General features: G+C 38.6%; 3 protein-coding genes across 3 annotated transcripts; 1 reads left to right on the top strand and 2 right to left on the bottom strand.

The window, feature by feature from the left end:
• Window positions 1-239: 239 nt before the first annotated feature.
• derl1 (derlin 1) lies at window positions 240-5,444 on the bottom strand. Its single transcript, XM_077720356.1, has 8 exons — window positions 5,109-5,444; window positions 4,065-4,176; window positions 3,913-3,977; window positions 2,703-2,729; window positions 1,402-1,497; window positions 1,248-1,300; window positions 993-1,103; window positions 240-871 (listed from the first exon to the last, which is right to left on the bottom strand). The coding sequence occupies exons 1-8, from the start codon at window positions 5,259-5,261 to the stop codon at window positions 718-720; spliced, it is 771 nt and encodes a 256-aa protein (XP_077576482.1). The 5' UTR covers window positions 5,262-5,444; the 3' UTR covers window positions 240-717.
• A 241-nt stretch (window positions 5,445-5,685) lies between these two features.
• Window positions 5,686-15,100, top strand: tbc1d31 (TBC1 domain family, member 31). Its single transcript, XM_077721329.1, has 23 exons — window positions 5,686-6,040; window positions 6,863-7,000; window positions 7,172-7,287; window positions 7,416-7,594; window positions 7,691-7,842; window positions 8,740-8,899; window positions 8,971-9,171; window positions 9,251-9,415; window positions 9,894-9,973; window positions 10,061-10,207; window positions 10,290-10,423; window positions 11,031-11,164; window positions 11,253-11,432; window positions 11,511-11,743; window positions 11,845-11,917; window positions 11,993-12,072; window positions 12,141-12,276; window positions 12,710-12,802; window positions 12,894-12,980; window positions 13,436-13,603; window positions 13,698-13,767; window positions 14,618-14,740; window positions 14,811-15,100. Exons 1-23 carry the CDS (start codon window positions 5,970-5,972, stop codon window positions 14,945-14,947), a joined length of 3,057 nt encoding a protein of 1,018 aa, XP_077577455.1. The 5' UTR covers window positions 5,686-5,969; the 3' UTR covers window positions 14,948-15,100.
• On the bottom strand, window positions 14,126-19,026 carry c7h8orf76 (chromosome 7 C8orf76 homolog). Its single transcript, XM_077721330.1, has 9 exons — window positions 18,810-19,026; window positions 18,560-18,661; window positions 17,918-18,061; window positions 17,626-17,676; window positions 16,814-16,958; window positions 15,974-16,064; window positions 15,775-15,907; window positions 15,447-15,673; window positions 14,126-15,409 (listed from the first exon to the last, which is right to left on the bottom strand). The coding sequence occupies exons 1-8, from the start codon at window positions 18,912-18,914 to the stop codon at window positions 15,503-15,505; spliced, it is 942 nt and encodes a 313-aa protein (XP_077577456.1). The 5' UTR covers window positions 18,915-19,026; the 3' UTR covers window positions 14,126-15,409; window positions 15,447-15,502.
• Between the last annotated feature and the right edge of the window lie 945 nt (window positions 19,027-19,971).

Raw genomic sequence — 19,971 nt, 5'->3', positions numbered from 1 at the left:
TTAAAAACAGCTAAAACAGGTCTATAACTACAATTGTTTCATTTGGTAGGGGTTCACCATTCCGAAGCTTAAAATGACATGTGGTCAGAAGTAAAGGGTTACTCCCCTTAGTGAGTTTTAGCACTTTAGAAAATTGAAAGATAAATTAGTAGATGAGACCTCCTCCTGAGACGTTATGAATGTAGCCCAGCAACTCCAAAACTAGCTCCGTGGAAGAAAAAAAAAATTCAAACAAGAAGTTTGTCAGTAAGTTGTGTATTTACAAAAACGAAATTCACTCGTGGTAATAGGCATGTGCCACATCCGATCATTCGTTCAGCACATTGACATTAAGTGAAATGAGATGCTGTCCACTAGGGTGAAGAGAACCACCACGACCAATCAATATCAACTATGGCATGGGTAGCATCTCCCAATCTGTCCGTCTGCTGTCATTATGTGAAATAAGGCGAATCAATAGACAGAAACAAAGTGGAGTAAAATAAATCACATAAAAATAAAATTAAAAATTCCAATTCATATTGAACGTCGGCCAAACAGCAGTGTGTAACTGTGCCTTTGGTGTTAAAATACTTGCTATCTTTACTTTCCAACTGTTGGACTTATATAGTGTATGAACAAAGTTGCAGTTCCCCAAATGGAAGAAAGTGTAGAAGCAAACATTTCAACTCAAGCCACAGCTGTTTAAAGTAGATGATGGCTGCTGCTTTTCATCTCTTATTCATCCCCCAAACGGAAGCCTTGGCCCCAGTTGTAACGTCCACCACGGCCACCTCCTCCTCCTCCTGCCGCCTCCCGAGGTGGCGCTCTCCTAGTGGGAGGGACTCCGAAACCTGACACCCCTCCTCTCCTGGTGGGAAAAAAACGATACCTGCAGAAGAGGAATACAATTATGATGAAATAAATGCTGAGAAACATTACATATAAACTCCACGGAAGTGCAACATTCTTGTGACCATTATTATTAGTTTACAAATAAAAAAAGAACTTACAAGAAGTGTGGCGTAGAGAGAAAGGAGCGTCCTCCCAAGTCCATTGGGTATTTGAACATAAGAAAGAAGTACAGATGGCCCACAAGATTGCCAATAAGTTCATTCACAAATCTGCTCCAAAGCATGGCAGGTGGTCGGATTGTGTGTGGTCAAACAGAACAAAAAAAAAAAACAGAATTAAGACAAAACACAAATATGATACATGCAAAAAATGTTTTTTGTTTTTTTCAAGAAGGGGGGGGGGGGGTTACTCACGAGCCTCCGATGATAAAGTTAAAGATCAAGATGACCCAAGGTAGATAATGTGCCTAAAAAAACCAAACAAAGACCATTTATGCCATTTTTTTTAGGTTTTCTGGACACATTTAGTCAAGGTTTTATCAATAATAATTAATTTTAGTAAACGTACCTTAAACCTAGTTCCAAACCAGAAAGACACAATTACGTCTTTATTGAACTGAGCCCAAATATACAGTACAGACATGATCAACGGGATCATTAGCAGCTAGAAGAAGAAAAAAAAGAAAACATCAATTGTAAAACCTCCAGTAAAACATGATTAATATTTTTCCAGCTAACATTCAGCTTCCATCATTCCAGTCCAAGTGACTTCCTGCAGTGTCCACTTGTTGCCTGGCAACTGAATAGCTAACTGGCGTGACTTTTGTTTGCAGAGGTGAGCGCAATGTACATTGGCTACAAAACAAAATAAAAACAGTCTAGCTTGTGCCCTGATTAGGGAATGCAGCCTGAAAAGTCCAAACTTGAAATGATTCCCAATTTTTAAGGGTGTGTCAATAACTGACAACACTCAACTATAATAGTATGTTCCCACGTGCAATTACTTTATTTAACAGTAATACCTTGACATATTAGTGCCCTGACATACATGGAATTTAAGATAAGGGTAAAATTCCGAGCAAATATTTACTTTGAGATACGAGACCATTTTTGAGATACGAGCACACGAGACAGCCAGGTGGCCACGAGATGCTGCTTATGATTTCAGCGCACGTGTAATTTGAGATGCGAGTAAAATTCGATCAAATATTTACCTTGAGATACGAGCATTCGACACAGCCACAGGTGGCTGCTTATGATTTCAGTGTGCTGTCTTTCTCGTCGCATCTCATCGTGTAAAGATCCCTACGAGCACTGGGCAGAGCGTTGCGTGTTTTTTTTTTTGCTTTAGTGCAGAATTAAGGGAAACACAAAGGGTTCCAAGCAAGATGGTGAAATAAAGGGTAGTGCGAAGAAAAGCTTTATGATTACAATGGATATTAAGCACGAAATAATCGAGAAAAATGAGTAGTGTACGCGTGACTGAGCTGGCTCGCCAATACGGCTGGAGAAGCAGGAAGTTTGCCTCGAAAGTCGCAGTGGAATACATGAGCCTCTTTACCTTGGTTATTGTACAACAAGGTTTAAATTCAGTGTAACGTAAGATTAAAACTTTTTTTAAGGGTGTGTATAGGAATCTAAGTTCATTTTCGTTAAATTTAAAGTTCATGTTCCGAGTGCATCAGTGAACTGTCATTTTATTATTAAAATTCATAACCACTAGTTATTTGTTACTCTGTTAGTAGATAGTGGATTACAACTAATAAAAATGTTTTTCCATTGTAATATCCTGTATTTGGTGTTTTTTTTCTCGGAGGGTGGGAACGGCACTAAAGGACAGATAATCAGGCTTTTTTTTAAGATGCTTACCTGCATGTCTATGATCAGCCCAGTTATCTGCAACAACAATGTCAAAGGATAACAACCATTTGCTCACTCAAATCCCAACTGGAAAAACACCCACTTTCACATAGACTATCACGCACTTGCAAACTTATCCTAGCAAAAAGAGCTACTGAAATTATCTCTTGTAAAGAACAAAGAAATAAATTCCTAAAGTGCTTGCACTGAATTTGGAGGGTGACCTTCCGAATATCACATCCCCAAACCAGACAGCTTTTATTAGGCAGATGCTCCGTCTTTGATACTAGATGGTTGTTTAATATAATATACACCACCTGTCAATCAGATTCTAAATGTCTTGTAACTGTGGATGCCTGAAAAAAGGTCTGACAAGGTAAAATGGTGCTATGTTCGAAGTTTTGAAAACATTATGACTCGCAGAAAGGGTTATTTCTTGGATTGAACTTCTACTATTCTCACATAGTGGCCTGAAAATTGATCTATAATGTGCTCTGCACGTGGAACAAGAAAAGTCGGTTCTCTTAGCCCCCTGCTATTTGTCCTTGACATTAAACCCCATGCTGTAGACTTGGCATCAGATCAGCACATTAAAAGAATAAACAGTACAAATATACAAGACAAAGTATGAATATACACTGATGGCTTACTACTTTTTTTTTATCCAATGCAGATAATTCACCACTATTGGTACCTAAACTTAGTGTTCTGTAGATTTTCAGGCTACAAATCAAACCTTGACAAAAAGTGAGTTGATCTCTCTAAATATGGATGTCCTGATTAATTAGAGACATTATGATATCATTAATAAATATTTAGGAATATTTGTAACCAAATGGTCTCTCTTCGCTACTACTTTTGCTCGAAAAGGCTATCAACATGACTATTTTGCTAATATACGTATACTTTTTCCTATGTTTACCCATATTTATGACTAGTAGTAAATATTTTTAATAAAACTGCATTCCATTATAAACGTGTATATGTGGAATTACAAACAACCCTGTTTACGCAAAGTTTTTTTTACAAAGAGCAAATGGGGGAAGTGTTATGGCACTTCCCTGCTTTTGTTTGGGTTAATGATTGCTACTTGTTAATGACTCATATGATTCTCTTGCAATTTAGAAAGAAGCTCATTTGAAGTAATACCGGCCTTTTTAGCTGTAGATTAAGAACAATAATTTCTTCACACCCTCAACAGAAGCATAGAAAAGGATACAACAATGCAGATCCAGTTGAAGAGGAGCATAAAAACATAGTCACCCGGCCGGCCATCAAATGCTCCTTAAAAATCAGAAGGAAATAAGATGCATTATGATCCATAACATGCACATAAAACTGTATCAATAATTACTACGTTAGGAATCTCACCTGTCTCTAACCGAGTAGAGTAATTGTAGAGGAAATATAAGTTGACTAAGAACAGGAAGCCGGTGTTGGGGTAAACAGGGAAATACAGAGTTGCCGTCACTGGTCTCCAAAACTGAAAACAGAACAAGTTTTCTTGAGGTTTATTAAAAAAATAATAATAAAAAAAAACTCACACACACACACACATACTTTACACTTAGTTAAAACTAAATAATTTCATTGCCTCTGCTGAACATTTATTGATTACCAGTGAATAACAATTTCCTACATTCATTCTTTCATTCATTTTCTGCACCGCTTTATCCTCACAAAGGTCGCGGGGGTGGTGGAGCCAATCCCAGCTGACTTTAGGCACAAGGCGGGGTAAACGTTGAATTGGTGGCCAGCAAATCGCAGGGCACGACAAGACAGACCACCAATCACGTTCACACTCATACTTAGGGGCAATTTAGACGCAACCATGCATGTGTTTGGAATGTGGGAGGAATCTGGAATACCCAGAGAAAACCCATGCAGGCCCAAAAACATGCAAACTCCACATAGGTGGACCGACCTGGATTCAAACCCAGGATCGCAGTATTGTGAGGCCGATATTACACCATCAGAAAAAAATATTCCGTTTTATTTCATTTTGTTAAACATTATTCTTTCCACTTGGATGAACGCAATGAGGTGTCTTTACAATTAAATCAAATTACATAGAATAACAGTAGGTGGACTTCTACTAAGAATAGAAAGCAACTATTTTATTGATTTATAAATGAGATGCGTAAGATTTTTATTTTCATGATGAATGTCGTGTTAAACTCGACTCGCATAACATTTAGTAGAAATTTAATTTAATTTAAATTTGACCAATTTTGGGGTGTTTCTCCTCTAGTCAACCCGGATGTCTTCGATTAGCCAATTACGTGTCAGGTTCTGATTGGATGGTTTTCAGTTTGGCCTGTCGAGTGAGCTAAATTAGCCACCTGCTAACCCCCGAACATTTCGGAAACACGACCCACGCTCAGATCCCACGGGACTAAGCCAAGAAACACTTACGTGAAAACTGTATAAGAATAAATCTGGCCTGAGTGCAAGGCTCATGGGGTCAACCAATCCTAGTTTCCCTATAAGGGGAACAGCAATCGAGGCAGCAAACCAGCCTCTGGTGATGAGGGGGATGCTTTTGAACCAGTCCCCGATGTCTGACATCTTCCATATAATAGTTTCTGAATATTAAACATAAACTCCAAAGTCTGAATAATACTTAAAGGACTGTCCCGATTACGCCAGATCGTAAATCTTTGATCAGTAGCACTTGAAAAGTTTACATGACGTGGCTTAATCACAAACGCCCGGCTAGCTATGTTTGTCCGTAACTATCTACTGTGTGATGACAGTTTCCTCACCCTGTTTAAGATTTTCAAAATAATTTGTAAAATTCTTAGGTCCATCAATTTTATGCAAAATACGGTCAAATAATTTAATTGTGAGCATGACGAGCATTTTGTGTAGCCAAAAGTATGTATATGAAACATAAAACATTTCACAGAATATTGTATGTATAAAACCCGCCTTTACGCTGATAGAAACATTGATTGGGGGCTGTCCTATTTAAGCACTTCTCCCAAGGTGCATCTTTCTGTTTATGTGTGACGTATTCTCTCGGCGACGTTGATAAAATCCCAAATAACTGCGAAAGAAGTTGGAACAAGTTACTTAATTTACCCTTCAAAAAGTGGGATTGCGCCCTTTGTCAAGTACACATAGAACAGCATTTACACAGAGCGTTCACTTGATCGTTAATCTTAGTTAAAGAAGGGGCTTTCTTTTCAAAAATCCCGCTACTCGTCGCGCCAGTGGAGGTTAACCGGATGGATTTTCAAGTGTATAAATGCACCTTTTAGGGACTTAATTAAAATGGATGTGACAGACATCGGCACCCGAGAAACGGGGGAACTCAAGCATCGAAAACCAGCTTCTGGGAGAGGGTAATACTAGTTGAAATATATCTGAACCTACACTGTTATTTTTAATGCTTGGTAATGTTAATCCTTAAATTGATGTGCCCCATATATCTCATTTACCGCCATTGGCGGAAGACGTCCAATCCATATAATTTTTGACAAATCGAACAAAACATTATTTTTATTTTTATAAATAATTAAAACACTCCAGCTTGCCCCGCAACCCTTGTGAGGATAAGCGATTCAGAAAATGAATGAAATATTTTTTTTGCTAACTACCACTGCACATGCCGTGAAAATGCACATTTGAATGGCAGCGAATAAGGAAATGTTTCACTTAAATTTCCTATTTATTTTGCAAAGCTATACTGTTGAAAGAAGTCAGTAATGGATAAGTCATCATTTGTTGTGCAAATTTATGTTTAGTCAAGTCAAAATTCTAAATGCATAAACATTTCAGGAAATAAAAATGATTCAATGTTAACCCTTTATAGTCCAAACTATTAATTGATTTAATGGTCCATTATAACAAAAAAAAGACTACATTTCTACTCTAATATGATACATCATATGATATGCTCAAAGTAGATCAGTTTTTATGAGGGAAAAAAATCACATAGCTCAAAATGCATGTATCAAATACACATTTGCTCAAAATTCATGCATCCAAAATGAAATGTTTGCTTAAAATTCTTTTATCAAATATATGTATGGCCATACATAGGGTTAAAAACTCTCAAACAATATTTCCCAGAGATCATTATTGTTGTCTATCCTATAGAGCAGGAAATTTCTCTATCTTTGTATTGCTGAATTCCTTCTTAGTGTGTTTTTGAATTTCAACAGTGTGTTGTTGACGGTGGTCCGTACAGCTCAGCAGGTTAAGGTACGTTTTGTCCATGCAGTCTTCAACATCACAGGAGAATCCTTCCTGGCTGGTGATCACCATGGCAACATCTATGCCATAGATGTAGCTAAAAGCAGGTGCGTGAATAATTTTTTCCCCCGTTAAAAGCCCAATTTATCTCATGAAACCTTATTGTTACCCGACAGAAATGTTATTGACATTTGAATTTTTATCCTATACCCTGTCAAAGCTGTTTTCCTAAGAATAGCCAATAATTTAATCAAGTTTTACACTGAATCTGTGGACAGATTTCATCTAGTGCAGAAAACGGGACAGCCCTGCACTGCTCTGGCCATAAGCTTGAATCGACCCACAGAGTTCCTGGTGGGTTTTGTGGACAATAGCGTCAGGTGTTATGACCAAGGTATAATAATAATAATAAATGAGTACAATAATCTTTCATTGTATTCGCATTTTACTGAAAGATTAATAAGTGATATCTCATACTTCTACCCCACAAACGGATGATTTTTTTAATTGTTTTTTGCACAGACACAAAGCAAATGGTCGGTTGGATGCGTGGTCATGAAGGGGCCGTTTCCTCCATCTCCATCCATAGCTCAGGCCGCTTCGCCGTGACCACATCCTCAGAAACCGCTCAGTTGTGGGACTTGGACACGTTTCAGAGGAAGAGGAAACTCAATGTCCATAAATCAGTGTCCATACAAAAGGTAAAGATAGTTTTAGTGTTTAACATAGCCCTATTGCCTCTTAGTAGGGTGAGGGATATGCCATACCAAGAAACATAATGGTGTTCCTTGTTTCAGGTTTTCTTCCTCCCTCACAGCAACACCATTCTCAGCTGTTTCAGTGACGACTCCATCTTTGCTTGGGAGAGCAGTACGCTGGTATGCGAATACCAGCTTCCCGTCCCAGACTCTGGACCTCGCATTTTCTACAAGGCTTTTGCTGTGACGCAGTGAGTCAATATTTGCGTGCCATCCAACATATTTTGCCATTTTAAATGGACTGAAATTTGCTATTATTAATACCTTCCCTAGGTATATATGGCTAGTTAACTAGACTTCCTGAACATTGTTCGCGGTATTATGCAATAAACACAGTTAAACAAACGGAGTAGCACGTCGGCCTCACAGTTCAGAGATGGAGGGTTCGATCCTAGATCCAGACCTTCCTGTGTGGTTTGCATGGTCTTCCCAGACGTGTGTGGGTTTTCTCCTGGTACTCTGGTTCCCTCCTACATCATAAAATCATGTATGGTAGGCTAGTTGAACACTCTAAATTGCCCCGAGTTTTGAGTGTGAGCGTGAATGGTTGTCCGTCTCCCTAGGCCAGCCATGGGCAAACTACGGCTCGCGGGCCACATCCGGCCCGCGAAGCCTTTTAATCCGACCCGCACAGTTGTCCAAATAAGGTTTTTCTTTTTTTTCCCTAAGATGGCGCCGTCACGCGGAAGCCAGTGGCAGTAGCTCTGTCCACTCTTATTTGTTTTTCGTGTTTTACAGCCCCTCTATCTTTTTTTAAATAACACTTTAATATTTCTTAATACATTCCTTTTTACTTGACTTTGTACTTTTTACTTTAATGATGAGTGATGAGTATGTTAATACTTTAGTCCTTTTTTTCTGTTTATGTTTCATATGTACTGTTAACGGATGCACTTTTTTATATGTATCATATCTTGTGCTGACCCGGCCCATCCGTCAAACTTTAAAGTCAATGTGGCCCTCGAACCAAAAGTTTGCCCACCCTTACCCTAGGCAAGGTTACAGTCCCTATCAGTTACAGTCACTGTTATTTTTTTTGTTTTTTTATTCTTGAAAAATCATTTACAAGCTACTTTTTTCTTTGACAGAGATGGCAAAACTCTGGCAGCTGGCGGCCGGTCCAACTTGCTGCACCTGTGGTGTTTAGAAAGCAAAAAGCTGATAAAGGTGATCCAGATGCCCAATCCGATTCGGACCGTCAGACAACTGGAATTCCTTCCTACCAGAATAGATGGAACATCCAGTCAGGTACATTGACTGTTCTGACCAGACTTTGTGATTTCATAGGAAGTCATGTGGACAATGTCTTCTCTTCACAGTCTTTGGGTGTGTTGGGTCAAGATGGAATTATGCGCTTCATTAACATTCATACCTCCAAGCTCCTCTTTTACATCGGCTCCCACATCAACACCATCAACACAGTCATTGTTAGCCCTACCGCTCGTTTTGTGGCTGCCATCTTGGACGACGGCAGCATCAGCGTCTTCAGCATTGAGAGTCTTACAGAGCATTTAAATAAAGTAATATACACGTGATTTACCGAGCAAAGCTACTAGGCATTGTGAGAAAGAGCGCCTTCTAACCATCTGTCCTCTGCAGCCTCCCATCCCACAGGTGGCAGTAATCTCGGACGATACAGAGAATAAGGCACCGATAAAACTCAAGGTCAAATCTGAATCGATACGAAGGCCAGCCGGGGCAGGTCGGCAGAAACAGGTGAAGATCCGTTCTCATACTGTTGGGTCTGCAGTGGAGGATAAAGCGGTATGAATTTAAATATATATATTTTCTCATCACTGAAGTGTCTTTATGTACTTACCCGATAAGTAAAAAAAAAAAAAAAACATGTCAAGGAAATGAATCCTGTTAATTTGTATAATCTTCATCTGAGTACAGTGTTCCCTCGCTACTTTGCGGTTCAGCCACCGCGGACTCAGAGTTTTGCAGATTTTTTTTGGAAAAAAAAATACCAATATTACATTGAGACAACATATTTTACAGTTTTATTTTTGTTATAACATGAATTTCACTCTCTCTACTCGTATTCTATATGGTGTACTGGATACAGGGGGGCTAAAAAATATATATATTCTTTTGAATTAAATTCAAATTAAGCATTTTTGAAGGGGAATTCCTCCTTCGCAGAAATTCACTTATCGCGGGTGGTCCAGGTCCCCATTAACCGCGATGACCGAGGGAACACTGTTTACCGTTTAGTTGGTTTATACATTTTTTTTAACAGAATCTACTCTCCAGTGGTCTCAACAAGACCCGACTAGTGAGTCTTCTCAAAACATATGGAGAATATCCGGCTAAATACAGGTAGTGTGATTTTTCTATTGAATTTGAAGCTTTACTCCGTAGGCGAATGTCACCCATATTTACACGGAATGTCATGCAACCTTTCAGGACGTTTGTGTGGCGGTCCTTGTTGTGTGTACCTGATAACTACGCCGCGTACAGCAGTCTGACAGATAAAGGTGTCCACTCAGCATATCTAAGCCTCAATGAGAAGTATCCCATCAAAAGTCCAAAGCTCCAGAGGGGGCTACAGAGGTTGTTTGTCATCTTTTGTCAATTAACATCTTCTTAATGCAAAGTCGGAAGGCCTAATCTCTCTCGTCCAATCTGCTCGCAGGGTTTTGTGCGCACTCTCTCACTGGGCTGCCATCTTTGGCGAGGCAGAATATCTCCCACTGTTGGCCTTCCCGTTTGTCAAGCTGTTTCAGAACAATCCCATGCTGTGCTTTGAGGTGGTGGCCACAGTCTTAGGTACATTTAGAGCAGAGAGGTCAAACTCCTGGGGCCAAGTTGTAGTTTCGCTTTCATCCAGAGGGCCTTATGTCTTCCAATTAGGTTGCCAAAATGAAAAATGAATGAATTTATAGCTTTTGCTGTCATGGAGAGATCAATTTTGGACATTAAACTTTGTACAAATATTCTATTTGAGCCTCTTCATAGCAACTTTTGTTCTTAAATTAATTTAAACAATAATCAGAAAAGAGGGGAATTCTAAAATCTGTCATGCTTTAACCATTTTTTTAATTTAAATAAAAGAAGTAAATATTGCATTTGTAAAAATATGTTTATATACAGTGAAAATGAAAGCTGGAAAATGATTTTTTAGATATATATAGATATTTTAAAAAATCTGATTAAAAGAACTGGATCAAAAGCCCTAAATATTCAGTTTGTTATAGATCTAAAGCAGAAAAAAAGAAGGAAAAAACTATTTTGGATTTTAAAAATTGCAGTTTACACTCATGATTTACTTTCTCAGGCTGCACAAAATGATGCGCTGGCACAGGTTTGGCCTTTGACATCTTTGATTTAAAGGCCTAAATCTCCATATAGCTTACCTGGCAGTACTGTCTTGCAGTGAATTGGTGTCAACACTGGTTCGAGTACTTCCCCAACCCTCCTCTGAACGTCCTGAGCATGGCAGAGAACGTTCTGGCACATCACGACCAGGAGCTGCTACAACACCTGGTTGACTGCGGGATCACTTCACAGGTACGTACGACATCCTCACTCCACACTTGACCTCACCTTTACTTCATCTCACTTCTGAAACTAAGTAAATGGTGTGTATCGGTGGCAGCTTTACGTGTGGCCCCTCTTGGAGACTTTATTCTCGGAGGTTTTGACCCGAGACGAGTGGCTCCGACTCTTCGACAACATTTTCTCCAACCACCCGTCTTTCCTACTTATGGCCTGTGTGGCCTACCTGACATGCTGCAGGGAGCCTCTCTTGCTCTGCTCACACAAACATGACTTTGAGGTGATCTCTTTTGCAACTAGTTTGAGGTCTCACTTGACTGGAGTGTGCTCACCACTCTCCCATTTTCCCACACGACAGTATTTTTTCCACAATCGGAACAATTTGGACATGGAAGCTATGCTTAAAGAAGCCTATCGGCTGATGAGTAGGACACCGGCTTCCATCCATCCCACAAGGATGCTCTCTGACATGATTCCTCTGACCAAAGGCCACTACCCCATTTTTAACCACTACCCAGAATTCATAATAGAATATCAGAACCAGGAGATGGAAAAAATAAGACGGCAAGAGATGGAGTACCTCCAGGAAAGGTGATTTTTTTTAAAAAAAATATCCTATTTTTCTTGAAAAATCTTTTTTTTTGGGGGGGGGACTATCTTTTTTTTAAATTGATAAAATATGTTCTTATTAGACAAGCCATGATGGCGATACGTACGGATTTGGTGCAGCGCCAAGCTGAAGACGATGACTTCTATTTGCAACAGGTAGAAAGTCAGACAGTGTTAGTTAAGAAGACTAAAAAAAAACAACTAAATCCAACTTTTGTTTTCTCTCTAAAGGAGAGGTTAAAGAAAGCTGAAGAGGAGCGCAGAAGAATGCTGGCAAAAGAAGAAGAGAAACTAACAGTGCAAAGAAAAAAGTAAACACTTATGACATTATTGTATGTTCATGTTCTTTGTTGAAAGGTATTTAACTGTGATGGGACAGTTTGGCAGCCTTGAAGAAAGACCTAAACGTGAAGGAGTTACAAATGCTCCAAGAAAATAGAAGACGTCTCCTCAAATACCAACAAGACCTTCAAGTCGCACAAATAAATAAATTGGACCAGGAAATCATGAGGCAGGTATGAAAGATAATCCAAGCTGAGTTCTAAATGAACGCCTACTTATTTTGTTTTTGTGTCAGTTTGGACTGTTACAGAAAATCATTCTCATTATTTTATTTTTTATTAAAACAATTAGTATTAAAGTTACAATAAAAAAAACACTGTAAATGGCCAGAAATAACATTAAAGTGGTTTTAATGGATTAGACATGTCAATGGCACCCACTGAATGGCATATAAACACTTAATCAATACCCCAAATACACAGTTAAAGCTCTAATCATTAAAAATAGGTGCCTATGGATGAAAATGACATTATTGGGCAAAGAAAGACTGAGATTTTACATTTTTTTGTATTTTTTTTTAAATGATATTGTTTGACAAGTGAATAGGACCTTAACCTTTAACTTTAAGGATTATTTAGTGCATTCTAAGGAGGAATTCTTTTTCAGATGGAGCTTCGTGAGCAGGAATCGTGTGCTGCTGTTCAGGATTTGGATATCAGGCAGATGGAGCTAGAAGTGCAGCGAAGGCACCTTGAGCAGGTGACATGAGCAAAAATAGTCACTTGCACCATAAGGGGTCAGGTTGAAAATATGGGGCCAAATCTTATGGTCTTGATGCATGCTTTGTCAGCAACTGTGCAAGGAGCAGCTTCGCATAGAACGGCAGGTTGAAGACTTGGGAAAGAACAGCCCCCAAAGAGAGAACCCCAAAACGCAGGTGAGTTGAGAAATCAAAATTTTCACATTGAACTAATGTCACTAAATGTTGATTTATGTGGACCCTAACAACTCCCGCTTTGAGTGATGCAAAAATGTGTAATTTAATCATTTTAAATCGCATAATTTGAACTTTTCTCCAAATATCACTTCAATATCCTAATATTACGGCAAGAAAAAATTGTGCTCACAGACTTTACGTAGCCAAAAGTTCTGGTTCATGTTAAGAGAAAAATGTTAATATTGTAATAGTATAATCTTTAATTTAACATTTATCATGTTTGGATTTTAACCTTTTACTAGTTCAATTTTAATCTTGTTATATTCTTATTAATTTTTCAATCTGAATATTATATTGTAAGACTTCTTGCAATTTCCCACGGCACAATGGTTGGAAAACACTGCTCTACAAAAGCAACTTTCTACTTTGACGAGAGTGCCGGTTCACTTCTGCAGGAAGAGGAGGGCGTCCCAGCCAAAGCTCGCCAATTGGGCACCGAGCGCAACCTAAAGCAAGACCCCACAGCCAATTGCCTAAAGAGTGTCGAAGGCCAGATAAGAAGACGAAAGCTGGCGGAAGGTGACAGGCTGGTCCAATCACCGAGAGACATGGCTGGAAGGGAGGTGAGAGTTGAAGCGCCCAAACACAAATGGCACTAACTATTTTGGTTCAATGCAAAATAGTGGGTTAAAAATGTGTACTCTGTGTGGCTTGCAGTGGGACGATGTGCTGAGTCAGAGGGCGCGCTTAGCGCAGAGACAGCCGTCCAGGCCAGCGGTAGATACAGGTAACTTGACGTGCACTTTGTTTTCCATAAATAATGCAAGAAAGCAGCTTCATAACAACAGTGGCCATCGTGTAAATTGAAGACAAATACATTTCCAATGTAGGTCGCATTTTAGAGAGGGCAATATTTTACTTGATCAGAAACCAAGAACTAACAGTCACACCTCTACTTACAAAATTAATTAGTTGTGGAACTTTTTGCAGAGCTTGTAAATTTTATAAGTAAAGGCGTACTTTATATGTAAATTCCCTAATTTGTTCCATGGTTTTCACACAACTACCTTCTAAACACTTTAAAATTTGTGTTCCAATTTTGTATGAAAGATGCAAAAATGAGAGAAAATGATTTATTTATGTCTTAAAATCCCATTGAAAATGTGCCCTGCACCACTAAAAGTTTCTTGCGCGGCCTTTTTATTAGGAGATGTAATACTTTGCCTGCCAGATGGTGGCAAGAACCCGTTCTTCCAGGGCCGAAAGCCGCCAGATTTGGTAGTACTACATACATTTTACACTTTTACGTCTGCCCTGTGTGTGTGAAACTATGTGCCGCATTGCATTTGTACGTTTTTTTAATCTTAACAGGGGAAATTGCAATCATTGATAAGTAAACTGCTACGTACTGTTTTCCCAAACAATAGGCGAAATAGTCACCTGTGAATAACATGTTCATCTTTTTAAAACATAAAAATAGCTTAAAAGAACATAACAGGCTTTCTTTCAGTGATCAGAAAGAAAAGAAAACATGAATATTTGTTTCAGGCACAGTCAAACAAAAAAAAAGTGCTACTTACAGTCTGGAAAATGCAGTTTTTCACAATCTAAATGGTATGATGTCACTTTTTTTTTAGGGCCAGTCATCAACACGAGTCGGATGGAGAAAGCAACCGCCAGGTCGACCACTTCAAAGAAGGCAGGAAGCAACGCGGTGTGTCTGAACAACAGCTCCCCGGCAGAGAGCACTTCCACCAACTGTGAGTCGACACGCAACGTGATAAGTAGTTGACAGAGCATATTTTTGAAAAACTTCTCGCTTCCCATCAGTCTCACTGGACAGAGGCCGCACACAGTTGGACCGTAAAGAGAGACAACTGATGAAGGAAATTAAAGCTCTGAGAGAGAAGCATTTAGCCAGAGCTAAAGAGGACAGCCTTGATTCGTCAAAGACTGGCTCGCACTGAACAGCTTGCATTCCAGCTCATAGAACATAAAAGCTGTAGTTTAATTTACTTACTCAACTGTATGATTCTTGTTCATGTTGGATAATTCATGTTGTCTTGTCTTACATTAAATCATGTTGATTGGAAATACTGTTTTAAAAGCTGTTTTACATAAAGTTCTTTAAAAAAATAATAATTGGGCTATTGCTTCATTTCCAATGGTAGTTCACTTATCTGCTTAACTTATTCTATTCAATTGTATGGGATATCATTTTATCCCTTGACAGAAACCACTTATTTACACAATAAAGAAAACCAACCGTTTTATAGGTTGTTGCTTATATAAACAGTTGGGAAAGATGGCAATACTTTGGCAACTGTTGCCTGTGAGCAGAATACTTAAATTCAATTCAAAAATAATTTCACTCACCATGTGAATGCAATATAAAGGAAACATTACATTGCAATTACAAACCTGAAGCTTTTTTACCCCCACGTCGTCTTCCTTTGGTAAGTGGCTGTCAAACAATTCCCCATCTGTCCATTTTTTGTCCTCTTCCTAACAATGTCTGGACCTCACGACTTGGCATCACTCAGCCCGTTTTGTCCATCAGTCTCCAGAAGTCCACTCAGGAGGATCCTGTCCCACCAACGCTCTCGAAAAGTTGGCAAGCAAATATTAGACAGACTCATTCCATCTTGGTTGTCCTCCCTCATCTTTTCTGGGTTCAGGTCCTCTGACATGACCTGTGAAGAAGGAACTCAGCCTATCAGCGATAAGCGTCTAACCCAAAGCAACGCCATAGATCCATTCAGTGCCTTATAACTCCCAAGGCGATGTTACTCGCCTCAGTGAGGTTGAGCAGAGTGGTTTGGTCAGGATGCAGACGTGCTAATGCTTCCTCTGCTTTTTGGATGGCAATTTGGTTGTGTCGCAGGACAAATGACGACTGCTGTTGCTGGAGGATTCTCAGCAAGAGTCTGAAAGTAGAATGCTACCTGAAAATAGCCCACCAAGGAGCAATATGAAAGCGCGTGCCCACCTACTTTGTCCTGATGAAACACATGCAGGCCTTCAGCCGCAGGCTCTCCTTGGAAATTTTTTCTTCTTCCGCTTCCATTTCCATGCTTTCATCTTCTGTTGGATAAGTCAGCAAGAGAGATTTTGTGATTTTAGTGTTATGTAGTGTTGATTTAAAAAAAGTGTACGCATTTACAGTCATACCTTTACTTAAGAAATGAAGTACTTTTTTTGTAACTTAAAAATTTAAGTAAGTAGATGTACTTTATATGTAAATTCTTTAATTTGTTCTGCGGTCCTCACACAACTACAAACTAAACCCTTTAAAATTAGTCAGTGTTCCAATTTTGCATGAAATATGTGAGGAAATTGTGAAAATTATATTTCAATGTCTTAAAATAAACAGAGCATGTGAAAATGTGCCCTGCACCGTTGAAATAGTTTCCTCCGTGGCCATTATTATGGGAGAGGCAAAAATTTAAACACTTTTTAAGTTTCTATCTATAACTGATTTGTTCTTTTACATGCAATTTGTATTTGTATCTACCTGCAGTATATTTAATCAAATGATAGAAAAAAAGAAAACTAAATTAATAGGAAAATCCATATTGACATACAAACTAAGTTTTGGAATAAATTGAATTTTTACATTGACTCTTTAAATACATTCTTATTGACACCTGACATCCACAGTTAGCGTCATCCAATTTTGGGTCTTGTAGGCCATAATATTGTGGCTTCAGGTGGTCTTAATGACATTAACTTGACTTTTTTCTTTTATGAGTACCAAAAACAAGCACTTCAGGGGTTAATTTTGAAATAATCCACGATTGAAATTCAAATGAAGAAGAAAAAAAGACCGTTACTCAAGTATGTGCCGTGATCCAGTTGGTGCATACACATCTTCCCAAGGTTGTTCCAATTCCAGGGGTTAAAAGGCAGCTGACTACAAAGCTCCTGCAGAGATGACATCACGGGTCCGACGAGTCCGAAGTGTCGGTAGACGGTGACCTTTGGGGTCAAGCACATTACATGCGACACTAAATGAATTAAATTCAATGGAGTTGAATGCCTTTATTGTCATTATACAAGTATAATGACATTTAAAGCTTCACCATCAAGTCCACACATACATCATCAATTAATGTGTTCAACATTGTAAGTAATCAACACAAGTTGATGCAGTTATTGCAATCAGGTTGTTTTTATCACAATGGATTGGTTAATTTACATTTAAAAAACAGAAAACATTCACTTTAGTTCACATATTTAAATGTTCAGATATTTAAGATGGATTACGGTTTTTGCAGGATTTAAATGAGGAAAAATAACAGATTTTTTCTCTTTAATATTATGTTATAATCATTTGTTTCAGATGTACTGCCATTATTTTAAGTATAGAAATTGAATTTGCTGTTCAAAAACTCTTGTTTTCAAACTTGAGTCTTGAAAAAGGAAGACGTTATAATCGGGGTCGTTTTATATTTATTATTATATGGGATGAATAAATTTATCCAATCCAATCATCCAATATTTGGGCCAATACGGTAAGTCATCGTGTACAAAAAGTGACCTAAGTAGTTAGCAGCATTTTAGTGCAAGTATAAGATATTATATTATAAAAATTAGCCTAGATTACGTCCTCCTAGCCAAGTGCGAATGGGGCTTCAAGTTTTACCTTGAGGAGCAGAAGGCTGGTCAGATGACACGTGTTGGAGGCTTCTTTGCCCTGGAAAAAAAGATATTTTGTGCAAACAGGCGTGGAAATTTGATAATTTACATATTAAGTACACCTCTACTTACAAAATGTTCAAGTTCCGAAAAAGTTCTGGAACAAAATGCATTTCGTAAGTAGAGGTACAATTGTACTGCTATTCAAATAACGCGCGGCCATGTCCGGTCCATATTACCTGCGAAATTTGAGGGAATACTGTACAATAGACAAAAGAGCAGGGGGAATTTTTGCATACCAGAATATCAAGTAATTCTATGGCTCTGTCTCTGTGGCCCATCTCGGCGCAACATCGAGCCATTCCTTCCAAAATGTCTCTCCTGATTGACAGGTTGTTGTCGGCGACCCATCCCAGGCAACTGGTGTAAGCGTCCAGGGCTGTCTATCACAATGAGGAAATCATTTTTTGAAAATAATAAAAATAAAATCAGATCTTAACAGTCAATTTATTTTATATTATATTATATATATTATATTCATTTTGTTTAGGAATGATAACAACATGAGATTTTATAAATCATACAATATTATTTGCTAATAATACAAAAGCTAGGCCCGGCGGATTGGATTTTTAGCACATCGGCCTCACAGCTCTGGGGTCATGGGTTCAAATTCATGTTGGGCCACCTGTGCAGAGTTTGCATGTTCTCCCCGGGCCTGCGTGGGTTTTCTCACGGTAGGCTGAGTGGAGAGTCTAAATTGCCCCTAGGTATGAGTGTGGGCGTGAATGATTGTTTGTCTATTTGTCCCCTGCGATTGGCTGGCCACCAATTCAGGGTATCCCCCTCCTCTGGCCCGGAGTAGGCTGGGATAGGTTCCAGCACCCCCTACCCTATAAAATGGGTTAAGAGTGTCGCTATGTGGATTGACGGAATCGAACCTGGTATTTGCCCTTCCACATTGCTAGGTCGCCTCTGAACTTGAAAATTTTCTGCTTTTCCAAAGAATCTTCAGTGTCCAACGCAGCACTTTCACCAAACCACTATAAAAGAAGGTCAAACACTCAATCTATGTATTAAGTAACAGTATTTTAAGTGAAACTGGCAATGTTGTAGTGACATGGAGGTGAACAACTTCACAGAGTAATTCCAAAGCATGTACAGCCGGCGGATGAGTACATGGACACTCACCTCCGGTTCGCAGGATTTCGCGTTATAAGACAAAACTGAGACGGCACTTCGGTCTTTTGCCTCCGAAAATACAGAGTCGTCAAAATTGCTTCCAAAGAGATCCATTGCAAGTTACGAATATGTGGTTACGTCGCGTTGACAGGATATATTTACATGCTTAAGCGTAGATTCCGCCCTTGAAATTCGTCCGCACGAACACAGTCTAGAGACCTTAGTTCTGGGCCAGCCAAATTCTGATTTAAAAAACAACTATGAATACAAATAAAACAATTCCAGTTTCCAATTTAAAAAATGTGAAAAACTTTAAACATATGGGGTTAATTATTATAGAGATAAAAAATATGCACTGCCAGAGGACACAGTGCCCCCTACAGGCCAACGTGGAACCTTCAGCCAACAATACGCCCACAGTTATAGTATTTATGTTACTCACCTCTGGATATGCAGTAGCTGTCAACATCAAAACACTAGTGAATTACTTTGTGGTGTTTGGCTACCCCGAATTGGATTCAAAATGAGAAAACTAAACATCTGTCAATGAAAAGTCAGGAAAATTGACCAATTTTTTTTAACAAAAGTCATTTTGTCATGTACGTTCTGACCATTTTTATTTTGAATGATTAGAAATGTCTTAAAATATTTTACGTATAACTCTTCCTTTGATTGAACTCTACTTAAAGCGTATTTTCTTTGTGCTTTAGATAGAAATGATATAATCTAATTTACCTTACGAGCAACTGATTGCTAAATTGAATCTAACTTCAGTCGAACAGGTGCAAATTCACATTTACATCTCGGAATAGTTAAAGGAATTTTTCTAGTTATAAATATAGATAGAGGAAGAAATATTCAAAATGAATACCAATTTTGGACAAATTAAGTGAATGGGAGTAGTACAAACCAAGACAGACATTGTGAATGTAATAACGCACAAGGTCGACATATTTAATTTGACGAAAGTTCCAAAAATACACAGCTTGTTATCACGGGTGAGATTTAAAAGTAGTACAAATTATCTTTGAGTACAAATTGCATCACCTAGTTTATTTTCAGGTGGACAATTCACATTCATCTTGTTCGCCAGAGTTCTTATCGTTATTAAATGCTAACGTGATTAATCAGGACTTTTAAGAACCTAAAAGTCTGTGATGTCAAAAAAATG

This window comes from Stigmatopora nigra, chromosome 7, assembly GCF_051989575.1.
Source record: "Stigmatopora nigra isolate UIUO_SnigA chromosome 7, RoL_Snig_1.1, whole genome shotgun sequence".
In the NCBI taxonomy this organism is placed as follows: domain Eukaryota; kingdom Metazoa; phylum Chordata; class Actinopteri; order Syngnathiformes; family Syngnathidae; genus Stigmatopora; species Stigmatopora nigra.
This window is presented reverse-complemented; position numbering and strand designations above follow the sequence as displayed.

Excerpts from the sequence above, each read along its gene's own strand:
- derl1 (XM_077720356.1), bottom strand. The coding sequence starts at position 5,261 with ATGTCAGACATCGGGGACTGGTTCAAAAGCATCCCCCTCATCACCAGA. Across the intron at positions 4,177-5,108 it reads TATTCTTATACAGTTTTCAC|TTTTGGAGACCAGTGACGGC; the intron begins GTAAGTGTTTCT and ends TTCTGTTTTCAG. Across the intron at positions 3,978-4,064 it reads CTCTACTCGGTTAGAGACAG|GAGCATTTGATGGCCGGCCG; the intron begins GTGAGATTCCTA and ends CTGATTTTTAAG.
- tbc1d31 (XM_077721329.1), top strand. The coding sequence starts at position 5,970 with ATGGATGTGACAGACATCGGCACCCGAGAAACGGGGGAACTCAAGCAT. Across the intron at positions 9,416-9,893 it reads CTGCAGTGGAGGATAAAGCG|AATCTACTCTCCAGTGGTCT; the intron begins GTATGAATTTAA and ends TTTTTTTAACAG. Across the intron at positions 11,433-11,510 it reads CACACAAACATGACTTTGAG|TATTTTTTCCACAATCGGAA; the intron begins GTGATCTCTTTT and ends CCCACACGACAG.
- c7h8orf76 (XM_077721330.1), bottom strand. The coding sequence starts at position 18,914 with ATGGATCTCTTTGGAAGCAATTTTGACGACTCTGTATTTTCGGAGGCA. Across the intron at positions 15,908-15,973 it reads ATGTGTTTCATCAGGACAAA|ACTCTTGCTGAGAATCCTCC; the intron begins GTAGGTGGGCAC and ends TTCTACTTTCAG. Across the intron at positions 15,674-15,774 it reads CTCTGCTCAACCTCACTGAG|GTCATGTCAGAGGACCTGAA; the intron begins GCGAGTAACATC and ends CCTTCTTCACAG.